The sequence below is a fragment of the Amblyraja radiata genome, chromosome 2 (genome assembly GCF_010909765.2).
Source record: "Amblyraja radiata isolate CabotCenter1 chromosome 2, sAmbRad1.1.pri, whole genome shotgun sequence".
Taxonomy (NCBI): Eukaryota; Metazoa; Chordata; class Chondrichthyes; order Rajiformes; family Rajidae; genus Amblyraja; species Amblyraja radiata.
In genome coordinates, this window is record NC_045957.1 from 31665952 (window position 1) to 31678139 (window position 12188).

General features: G+C 39.6%; 1 protein-coding gene across 2 annotated transcripts in view; it reads right to left on the reverse strand.

The window, feature by feature from the left end:
* Positions 1-12188, reverse strand: part of lmbr1 (limb development membrane protein 1) — a 174432-nt gene that overhangs the window by 139672 nt on the left and 22572 nt on the right. Inside the window, exons 3-4 of one of the 2 annotated variants that reach the window (XM_033044377.1) lie at positions 7097-7136; positions 1633-1772 (exon numbers count right to left, since the gene is read on the reverse strand). In XM_033044377.1, coding sequence (XP_032900268.1) covers positions 1633-1772; positions 7097-7136 — 180 coding nt within the window. The remainder of the gene's footprint in view (positions 1-1632; positions 1773-7096; positions 7137-12188) is intronic. The other variant, XM_033044386.1, reaches the window with a different exon arrangement.

A 12188-nucleotide genomic window follows, 5' to 3' on the forward strand; every position in this document is an offset into this window, starting at 1 on the left:
GTAACATGAGGAGGAACTTCTTTACTCAGAGAGTGGTAGCGGTGTGGAATGAGCTTCCAGTGGAAGTGGTGGAGGCAGGTTCGTTGGTATCATTTAAAAATAAATTGGATAGGCATATGGATGAGAAGGGAATGGAGGATTATGGTATGAGTGCAGGCAGGTGGGACTAAGGGAAAATAATTGTTCGGCACGGACTTGTAGGGCCGAGATGGCCTGTTTCCGTGCTGTAATTGTTATATGGTTATAATATCATCTAACTTAGCAAACAATTGTGTGGAGGAAAGAATACAAAGCAATTATAAAAATATAATAAATTAATAAGCTGTAATAAGCAAGAAACATTACAACTTGAGGAAGGTTACACACAAAGTAGATGCTTCAGTGCCATGTCAGTCCCAAATACAAATGAGATCAGGCTTGATTGACAATAAAATTATCCAATAATCCCCACTCTTTTGCACAATGGCACATAGCTATAAAAAGTCTAATTAAAAAAATTACCCTGCTGTCCATGTCACAACAGCATAATCTGGAATTATGCAAAAAGAATTTCACTGTGCAGTTGTACAGGTGACAAATAAATCACCATTGATCCATTTCAATGTCAAGATTTCAACACATTTTAAAAGGGTGCATAAATTGAGTTGCTCCACAAGATGGGGCTCCACACACATTAATGCATCCAACAGTAATTAATGCATCAAACAGTTACAATAAATATGAAAGCTGAAGATTCTGCTCTCTTACTGATAATTCAACATGCTAAAAAAAGTCAAACATGATACAAATACAGTCTTACCGATGATCAGAGAGCAGATTTGAAAAAAATGTAGGCTCTACACCACGTGAATATTTAACAGCTCAAGAGGGTCTGGATTTAAGCATTTAATTTTATGCACTAAAAGTCCGTGTGTCAATATATTTTTTTTTTTTTGAGGGGATCCCACTGGGCTCTCAGTTATAGGGCTCCAGGATTCTGGCCCAATGTCTGGGCAGTGATGTCGATACTCTTACTCAGTTATCGCGGACAATCTGTAATAACGGACACAATTACTCCCTCTCCATCCCCATTGCTCCCCCATCCCCCTGTGGACTATCATAACAAGGGTTTACTGTATTTTCAGAAAGCATCCAAAAGGAAAACTACAAATAGAAGCTTATGAAAGGAGAACAAGTCTTGCAGTCACTGCGGTCGGCTGAAATTAATTTGACTCTTTGGGGAACAGACAGGAATTAGCCACAAATTCTTACTCTAAATTGACCCTTTCCCCTTTTCATTCTGCTGATTTTTCTGTCCCCAAGGAGGTGGTAGGTTGCATGGATGGATGATGATGATGCAAGGATAGTGCAATGAGCAAACCAATATTTCACTTGCTTTTTTTGCATGTTCCCAAGTCCAAAGCAAATGTCAACAGCACAGTACTGGGTCAACTAATTAAAAATCATGAAGAGGATGATGAAATCAGTGCCATATTCCTAATACATTCTGTTCCAATTATGATGTTAATGCTTAAACCAGAGTGCAGACAAAAAGGTATAAATCCACATGGCCTTGGATGTGGATAAAACGACATATTTGCCGCAACTCTTGATTTTTCCGCAAGCAAGAGAAACAAATAAAAATATACTAACCGCGAATTAATGACCCATTTAGCCATTGTATGTAGTAAGTTTGTGGGAAAGAAAGCAGGATCTCATTGCTGATGATAGAAAATGGCAACAACAAGACTGCACCAGCTGAAACTGCCAAGGTAAACGTGCAGAGGAACAACCTGAAAAAGTAGGTTTAAAAAAAAAAAAATGAATAAAAATTAGGAGAGAAACAATTATCATTTCAACTGATAACCATTAAGCAGAACAAATGAAACCATGCGTCACACCAATTAAAAGAGTTGCATAATGTCCGAATGGAGAAGGGAGCAGCACTAGGCCCAGTCTTTGGGAATATAGCCAGACAATCAGTGAGTCTGTCGATGGCAGCATCTCGTTGAGATAGTGAACATAACCAAGTTTAAAAGTAAATATGGAAAGGTACATGGATGATCTGAAATTACAGTCCTGAACTGGAGGCCAAGGCCGATTTCAGTTCTGTAAAACTAGATTTGTTAAATAGTAGACTGCGTGGAGGTCAATTATAAGTGAAGCAGCAGAATCTCAGGGCCAACAGATTCCATAAAAGATAGAAGGCAAGACTAACAAATCCAAGGAATCCTGGATGCCAAGGAATATTGAGAATCGATAAATGATAAAAGGTAGTTTATGGAAGATCAAGAGAATTGGAGAAACACGAGAGAAATCTTGCAAGAATATGGAAAATATAGGGGTGCAGGGGGTGGGGGTCTTACAAAATGTAGGAGGGAAAAGAGCAGGCACAAACTAGCAGAAGGTTAATCAAAATCCCAAAGCATTTTATGTTTACCAGGGCCTCAGCAAGGCCAATTAAAGACCCAAGTAGTCATCTTTCAGTAGTCAAGTAGATATTCTCATCTGCACATAGAGGAGGATAAGGAGGACAGCGACAATGTTGATGCAGAATTCAGGAAAGACTGGAAATCTAGACCAAATTACCATCATGAATGTGGTGTTATATGCCTCGGGGAACTTAAAGATGAATAAATCCTCAGACCCTGATAGTTGCATCTCAAGCTACTACAGGAGGCAAGTTTAGTATTAGATTAATTTAGTTTATTATTGCCACATGTAGATCATAAGATCATGAGATAGGAGCAGGATTATGCCATTCCGCCCATCAAGTCTACTACGCCATTCAATCATGGCTGATCTTCCTTTCCCTCCAAACCCTCCTCCTGCATTCTCCCCATAACCTCTGTCACCAGTACTAATCAATAAACGATCTATCTCTGCCTTAAATATATCCACTGACTTTGCCTCCACAGCCTTCTGTGGCAACAAAATTCCACAGATTCACCACCCTGACTAAATAAATTCCTCCCCAAATCCTTCCTAAAAGAACACCCTTTAATTCTGAGACTATGGCCTCTAGTCCTTGACTCTCCCACTAGTGGAAACATCCTCTCCACATCCACTCTATCCAAACCTTTCACTATTCTGTACGTTTCAATGAGGTCCCCCTTCATTCTTCTAAACTCCAGTGAGTACAGGCCCAGTGCCATCAAACGCTCATAATCTGTTAAACTACTCATTCCTGGGATAATTCTTGTAAACCTCCTCTGGACCCTCTCAAGAGCCAGCACATCCTTCCTCAGATATGGCGCCCAAAATTACTGACAATATTCCAAATGCAGCCTGACCAGCGCCTTAACGCCTCAGCATTACATCTCTGTTTTTGTATACAATCCCTCTCGAAATAAACGCTAGCATTGCGTTTGCTTTCTTTACTGCCAATTTGACTAACAGATTAACTTTTCGGGAATCCTGCACGAGCACTCCCAAGTCCCTTTGCACTTCTGATTTCTGGATTCTCTCCCCATTTAGAAAATAATCTACGCCTTTATTCCTACTAGCAAAATGCCTGACTCCACACTTCGCTATACTATATTTCATCTGCCATTTCTCTGTCCACTCTCCCAACCTATCCAAGTCCTTCTGCAGAGTTCCTACTTTCTCTACACGACCTGCCCCTCCACCTATTTTCGTATCATCCGCAAGCTTGGCCACAAAGCCTTCAATCCCCTCATCCAAATCATTCATACACAACGTGAAGAGCAGCAGTCCCAGCACCTAGCCCTGTGGAACTCAGCATGGTGTACCAAACAAGATGCCTAGTTAAACTGATCTCATCTGGAGGCTGCAGCAAATTGTCCGATCAGCAGAGAAGATTTTTGGCTGCAACCTTCCCTCCATTGATGAACTGTACACTGCAAAGGCCAGGAAGCGAGCGGGCAAGATCATCTCTGACCCCTCTCACCCTGCCCACAAACTCTTTGAATCACTTTCCTTGGGAAGGAGACTCCGGACTGTCAAAGCTGCCACAGTCAGACATAAAAACAGTTTTTATCCACGAGTAGTAGCTCTACTCAACAGCCAAAAATCTGTAGCCTCCCTTTGATCTGGTATTTTGTTGGTTCGCATGCTTGATCAATGGTGTTTTATCATTAATGTTTTATTATTATTATTAATGTTTAGTGTTTTCTGAGTCATTCGTAACTGTCACTGTATGTCATGTTGTTACTTGTGGGCGTAGCACCAAGGCAAATTCCTTGTATGTGAATACTTGGCCAATAAACTTACGTACTACTTACTATCTGCCTATACATTATTCAGATCCCTCTACTGCCTGCCCTTCCATGTACCTTTCTAAAAGCCTCTTAAATGCCACTATCGTATCTGCCTCCACCACCACCTTGTAATGCATTCCAAGCCCCACCGGTGTAAAACTGTTTGTCTGTCTCTGAAACTCTCATCTTGTATGTATATATATATTTGTTTGTATGTATGTATGTATGTATGTATGTATGTATGTATGTATGTTCCCGAAATACAGCTAAAAAGGTACACGACAGCGCAACAATTTTAGGCCCACCTTACTCACCATTCACCGGGGGTGTGCAGTTGCAAGTTCCGTTTGAATTTACAAAGTAATTACCTTTATAAACTTTAACTTTCTCCCACAAACGGCACTGCGCTCCCACTTGCCGGCCCCGTTCAGCCGCGCCTGCGCAGTTGGGGAAGGGTTGCCTTGCCCAGTTACCGCCCGTGCGCAGTTGGGGGAGGGTTGCCGGGCCTGCCGCCATTTTAAGATCGCCACTTTGATCTGATACTTCCCTAACAACTGAACGTCTTGAGGATCTCTGGCGTCGCAACGGGGACCCAACGGGTTGTCTAGTCTCCACGTGTCGTCTAGTCTCCAATAAACTTTTTCCCTCTCACCTTATATCTGTGCCCTCTGGTGATGGGACATTGCCACCTGGGAAAAAATGTGTCTACCCTATCCATGCCCCTCGTATGGTCCTTAGCTTTACAAAGACTCTGAAGTCTTCTTATCCTCACCGATGAAATACCATTTTACACTTATCAAAATCCATTTGCCAATTTAATACCATTTACTTTATTGACGTTTTCCTCATGAATATTTATCCCCCTCAAAATCTAGTCATCTGCATTTCTTCACTAAACTCTGAAAAGTGGCAGGAATTATAACCAATGTAGAGTCTTCTTTGTTACTTTGGAACATAATTAATTTGGTTGCATAGTGTAGGAAGGAAGTGCAGACACTGGTTTAAACTGAAGGTAGACACAAAAAGCTGGAGTAACTCAGCGGGTCAGATAGCATCTCTGAAGAAAATTAGGTGACATTTCGGGTCGAGACGCTTCTTCAGACATTGCACAGTTGATTAGTTTGGTTGCAGCATCAATTTAGCCCACAAGTCTACAATATGCTTGATAAATATTTGATAAGCAGGATAGTGACAAAGCAGTGATGAAAGAATATAGTGCTCAGCATTGTAGCACATCAGTTCCTCAGACAAAGTCCAATGTTCTAACTGGGGAGTCCTCACTGATGAGTCAGAGTACAGGAAGGAACTTAAGTAACATAAATATAGAACAATAGGTGCAGGAGGAGGCCATTCGGCCCTTCGAGCCAGCACCATTCGATATTGGCTGATCATCTAAAATCTGTACCGTGTTCCTGCTTTTTCCCCATATCCCCCGATTCTTTAGCCCCAAGAGCGAAATCTAACACTCTCTTGAGTGAATTGGCCTCCACTGCCTTCTGTGGCAGAGAATTCCATAGATTCACGACTCTCTGGGTGAAGACATTTTTCCTCATCACAGCCCTAAATGGCCTACCCCTTATTCTTAAACTGTGACCCCCTGGTTCTGGACATTTTTCCTGCATCTCGCCTGTCCAATTCTTTAAGAATTTTATATGTTTCTATAAGATAACCTCTCATCCTAAATGTCAGTGAATACAAGCCCAATCAACCCATTCTTTCATCATATGTCAGTCCTGCGATCCTGGTAATTAACATGGTGAACCTACGCTGCACTCCCTTAATAGCAATAATGTCCTTCCTCAAATTAGGAGACCAAAATTGCACACAATACTCCGGATGCGGTCTCACCAGGGGCCTGTACAACTGCAGTAGGGCCTCCTTGCTCCTAAACTCAAATCCTCGTGCAATGAAGGCCAACATGCCATGAGCCTTCTTCACTGCCTGCTAGTGACAATAAATGGCATATCTATATCTGTACTGAGGTACAGTGAAAAGCTTTTTGTTGTGTGCTTTCCAGTCAAGGAAAAGATTATAGATGATTACAATCAAGCCATCCATAATGAACATATATAAAATGGATAATGTTTAGTGCAAGTCTGAATATAGATAGTTCAAAGGTCTCCATTGAGGGAGATGGGAGTCAAGACTGCTCTCTAGCTGGTAGGAGGACAGTTCAGTTGCCTGATCACAGCTGGGAAGAAACTGTCCCAAAATATGCATTTTCAAACTTCTGTATCTCTTGCCTATGAGGGGGGGACAAGATGGAGTGACCGGGGTGAGACTGGTCCTTGTTGACGCTAGCAGCCTTGCCGAGGCAGCGTGGAGTGTAGATAGAGTCAGTGAAAGGGAGGTTGGTTTGTGCAATGGTCTGGGCTATGTCCACAAGGTTGTGGGGCTCTCAAAGAGATCCGCTCTAGTCACAGGCGAGGCGTCAGATGACTAGAAACAGAAAATAACCGATGATTAATTAAGCAGACCCAGGTCCTACAGGTGATTAAGCTATGATAGTAATTCGACATAAGAATCACTATCCTAGCTTGGAATCTTGGATCAAAATGTGCTGCTGAAACTCAGAGCCAGGCATCATCTGTTAGGGGCGACATCGAGTCAGGACTGTTCTTCAGACTGATAGAAGCAAAGGGGAAGCTGAAAAATGAGACAAGGCCAGAGAGCCTGGCAAGTGATGTGGATACTAATGAGCGGGGTTTAATAGGCAGATGAGAGGAGTAAGTGACAAAGGTTAGAGGTGAAAAGGAGACAGAAGGGTATTGGGAAAAGAGAGGAAAAGTTAAAGGTAAAGCCAGAGGGAGGTATGCAAGACAAGTGCACGAAAGAGATAAAGGAACGTGGATCGTGAAGGGACAGCAGGGCAAAAAAATATTATATTTAATACATACGAAATTCTGTTCACAATGGCATCTTCATCCTCATGATCATCTGCAAAATAGAATGAAAACCTTTAATCTAAACTACATCAAAGCTCGTGCAAACAGCCAAAAGTGGCTTTAAGATGGATCAAAATAATTAATTTTAAATTCCTTATGTTCAAATCCAAGACTAATACATAGACAAAGACAGAATGTTGTGACAATATCAGATTCTATAAAATTATCATAACACCTCAATTTTATTAATCACCTTTACAATCACAATCATACTTCACAATCTTACACAAGTTAACAGTGAGGGTATACACCTTAATGAAAAGGCACAACCATGGATAAAATTGATTTAGGGGAAAATCAATGAGAAAATGACAAACTGATATTGCAGCTATATGTTGCATATATCTCTTTAATAAAGAATTGCACATTCTCATTTTCATTTATAAAGCACCCCAGTTCCAATAAAAATGTAATTGACCTAATGCTCAGTTTCCATCTCCACAATACTGCCTAACCTGTCAAGCTCTGAGAACAGTGTGTAAGAAAGAACTGCAGATGCTGGTTTAAACTGCAGATAGACACAAAAAGCTGGAGTAATTCAGCGGGACAGGCAGCATCGCTGGATAGAAGGAATGGGTGAAGTTTCAGATCGAGACCCTTCTTCAGTGCATCTGAGAGGATGCAGCTTTTTTAATTTTTTTTATTTTTATCTGCATTTTTTTTTTTTAATCTTCATTTTTTTTTTTAATCTGCATTTTTTTGTCCCTTTTCATCCTCCCATTTATCGTATATTTCCCCCACCTCCTTACACTTCTACAAATACATTATCTCACTTCTCTGGATTAAATTCCATCTGCCACCATTCTAACAGTTGACATTATTATTTACGTCACCCTGCACTTTAAGGCTTCTCATCTCTTTGTCAAGCTCAAAGACAATTTTTGTCACATCTGCACACTTTAAATCACAAATAAACAAAACCAGCCCCAAATCAAAAGGGTCCCGACCCAAAAGGGTCACCTATTCATGTTCTCCAGAGAATCTGCCTGACCTGCTAACTCCAGCAGTGTCATTTTTTGTAAACCACCATCTGCAGGTCCTTGTATCCACTTAATTGCCTATTCAGAGAAGGACGAAATGCACAAGAAAGTTCCATCTAATCAAGCTCCTAATGCTTTGACAATGCACTCATGTGTATAACGCATTATAACCCTTGAAAGAACCAATCAGCAATGATAGTAAATTAAACAAAATAACTGGCCATTGTTTAGATAATTAACAGTTTACTGAGGTTCCAATTATCAACCAATATTTTTCTTTATAATTAGAAAAAACTCATCAACATGAAGTTGAAGTGTCCCTAAAATATCCTGAAAAGCATCCCAAATACCATCCAAAGCTAATTGCAAAATATGCAAATATAAATAGTTAAGGCTTTCCATTTCCATCGATTTACAAATAAACTGCTTAACAAAATTAAGATTAAATTCACAGATTTAATATTGACAGTATTGATTTTACCCAAGTGCATTAAAATTTCATTTGAAAATAATTAAGCAAATTTGAGTGCATGAGTTGGTCAAGTGAGATCATCTCATTCATTATAAGATTCATAAAAAGCCTTTTGTAAGCTGTCAGTCTTGGCTCAGAAGGTTGAGAGCTCAAAATATAATAGAGGCTGCCACACTAGTGCATTATCTACTCATTTATCTCACTGCATAGAACCTGGTTATGCAGTTTTGGTGCTGCATCTCTTCATAATATAATAGCGACAGGTATTCATGAAATATAATTAAAACAAAGATTATTGGGACATGCAAAATACTGCACCAATTGCACTTCAAAATACATTAAAATCAGCACAATGAGCGATACTAAGCACAGGGGCATAATAGTTCATTTGGATTAACTTTTTACAAATCAGATTTTGAAAGGTAATCCACTTATTTTCAAGAGACACACCTTTTCTATTGCAGTCACGGAAATATCATAAAAGGAAATTCTAAAGTTAACTTTTGACAATAATTAGCATTTGTTTCAATTCTCCCAATAATCCATCCTTAATTGTCAAATTAAAAATATTCCAACTAGGACTTTCAGGTCACTCCTCAAACTCACCATATTACATCCTTCGGAGGTTGTAACATCCTTCCCCCTTTTTGACCACCCATTGAGTGAGCAAGTTCCATAAAACAGATATCCAAACCTACGTTGTACTGCAACATATTATGAGAAGGATTGAAGATGCTCATTGATGCCTGGTTAACATTTCCCCATATTCTTCCTCATATGAATCCTTACACATATTTGTCACTTTTCACATCCAGTTCACTGGTTTAATTAATGCCATCAACATGATCCCCAAATAAAAGCAATCAATCCAAAAAATGTAACTAAATTCATATCCTTTAGTTTTAGATCACTCATTTCTCTACACTTTTCTCGAGGATTCAAGGACTAAAGATCTTCGGTGGTCCTTTGTATTTTCTCTGACCCTCTAATCAACCCCAACACTTTTTGCATTAAATTTCCCTAAACTCCAGTTCTCCTATGTGTTATATACGTTTCTTTATAAATCCCTAATTTCCTTTCACTTATTTTATCATTAGAGTCTCAGTGTGATACAGCACAGAAATAGTTCCTTTGGTGCACCATCCCCATGAAAACTGTCAAGTACATTTATGCTAACCCAATTTACCAGGAGCCTGTAGCTTTTCATGGATTGGCAATTCAAGTACTCATCCAGATAGCTTTCGAATGTTGTGAAATTTATATTTTCTCGGGTAGTTCACAGCAGACTGCAACTGCCCTTTGGTGAGAAAGTAACCTCTGATTGGCATCACTAGATTACTAACGTCTGATCAGTGTTATATAGATGTTCCCTGAAGAGGTTCGTCCCATGGAACATTACGCGAGTCACACGTTACGCAAGCTGGAAGACCAGATGGGAACTCCCATGCAGAGACCATGTGGGAGCATCCATGAAAACAGCTGACTGGCTTACGGACACGGCCACGAGACAGCAGTGGCGCATTGCTACAGAGACGCACTTCAGAAATAAAACAGCGACCTTAAAGTGCTTCTGTAAGTGCAATTTTGCGTGAGTCAGCTAATATGCGAGCCGGGGAGTGTCTGTACACAGAACCTTGTTAAAGGCCTTATTGAAGTAAAGTCCTACTGTACTTTATGTTCAAACATATCAAAAGTTAGTCTTATTTATTCAATGTGTACAGTGAAAATGTACACAAAATGAAGCTCTACTTAGTTAAGCATTTCAAAAAGACGTTAACCTGGCAGTACTTCCAAAGTATTTCCGTGTTACCACAGTTGAGTAAAGAGAAAAAAAGAGATCGACTTGAAACTTGGAAAAAACGTGGATTTTTTTCAGTGGAACCAGTTCAATGCAGTTCAGTTTATTGTCACGTGTACAGAGGTAGTGAAAAACTTGTTGCGTGCTAACCAGGCAGCAGAAAGACAATACATGATTACAATCTAAACATTTACAGTGTATAGATACACAAAGGGAATAATGTTTAGTGCAAGGTAAAGCCAGCAAAGTCCGATCAAGGGTGGTCCAAGGGTCACCAATGAGGTAGATAGCAGTTAATCACTTCAATGGCTATGAAAAGTAATCCAATGGTTAAACTCCTCTTAAATTACAACCAGAATGTTATCTAGCTCAAGTAGCTGACAGTGAAAAAAAAATTCAAAAAAATTAATAAGTTCATAAGGTGAAGAGACAAAAACCTATTTCATAACTGAATTAATTGCCCACATTAAGCCTTAATAATGCCTGGCACAGGTTATCAGCAAATGAAATTGTTTTCCAATCTATTTTTACATAAATTCTCATTTATGTGAGTGATCTACGTCTATCCCCAAGCATTAGCAGTTTAAACTCTTTACACCCCATCAAATAGGCAAATACTTAGAGGTGGCCAAATTTAAAGTGCGCATTACTTTGAGGGATTGCACAGCACCGACATGATTGGGAACAACAATTAATTGTGGAAAAAGTAAATGTTCCTGCAGTCCTCCATAATATTTTAACTACTTCCAGTTAACTTTCATATTTAGCCAAGCCGAGGCCATGCCAATTTGAGAGATTTAAGTAAAATTATCTTTATCTAATTATTGATTAAAAACAAAATAGAACTTTATTCAAATCCAAGTCTTTGAGTACCAAAATGTTATTAATTTCCAAAAATGAGCAGCACTATAACAGCACCATCTGTGAATCACCGAATCATAGAAGTCTTGTAACACAGAAACACCAACAACAACATTGCAACAAACCCAAATATTTTCAGGCCAAAACCCCCCCATTCTTTCTCTATTGCCCAGAAAATTGTCTGAAATGCCGACCTCCTGTAGCATTAACTTTTACAGGTTACAATTATTTCTCCTACCATCCCCTTATTGTCCTTTGCCCAACATTTGAAACCTTTGCTTGAATCACCTGCTGCTGTTAACAGCTTCCTTCTGTCTACTCTATCAAATCTTTTTGCCAAAAGGGCCTTCAAACTGAAACATTAACTCAGTTTCTCCTCCCACAAACACTGTCAGATATGCTGATTATTTCCAGCATTATTTTTGTGTTTTCCCCCCCAGTTCAGAACCTTCTTTGCTCCAGGTATATATATATATTTTTTTTAAACCATCACATCCTCCAGGAAGTAGGGCGACCAGCATTGGTCGGAATATTCCACTAGAGGTCCAGTATTTTGTACACCTTCAACATAAATGTAGCTCATTTTGTACTTTTGACTCAATTCATTAATCCAATGGGTACATCCGCTTTACAAGCCACTCCTTCATAATGTCATGTTGTTCCCAAGGATTTATACACATGCACACCAAGGTCCTCCTTTTGCTGCAGCTTCTTAAAAACATTCCTCAGAGGAGAGCCATTTGATGTCCTTGCTTATTCTCCCCACAAAATGTATCACTTCATCATTCTCAGTATTAACTTTCATCCCCACGTCTGTAACCACATGTTACAGCATTTCACTTTCAAGCTTTATATCAGCACGTTTGGAAATTTTTATATTCCATTCATCATAAAAGAAAAATCAACGCTGGCTCCAGCACTGACCTGATGAGG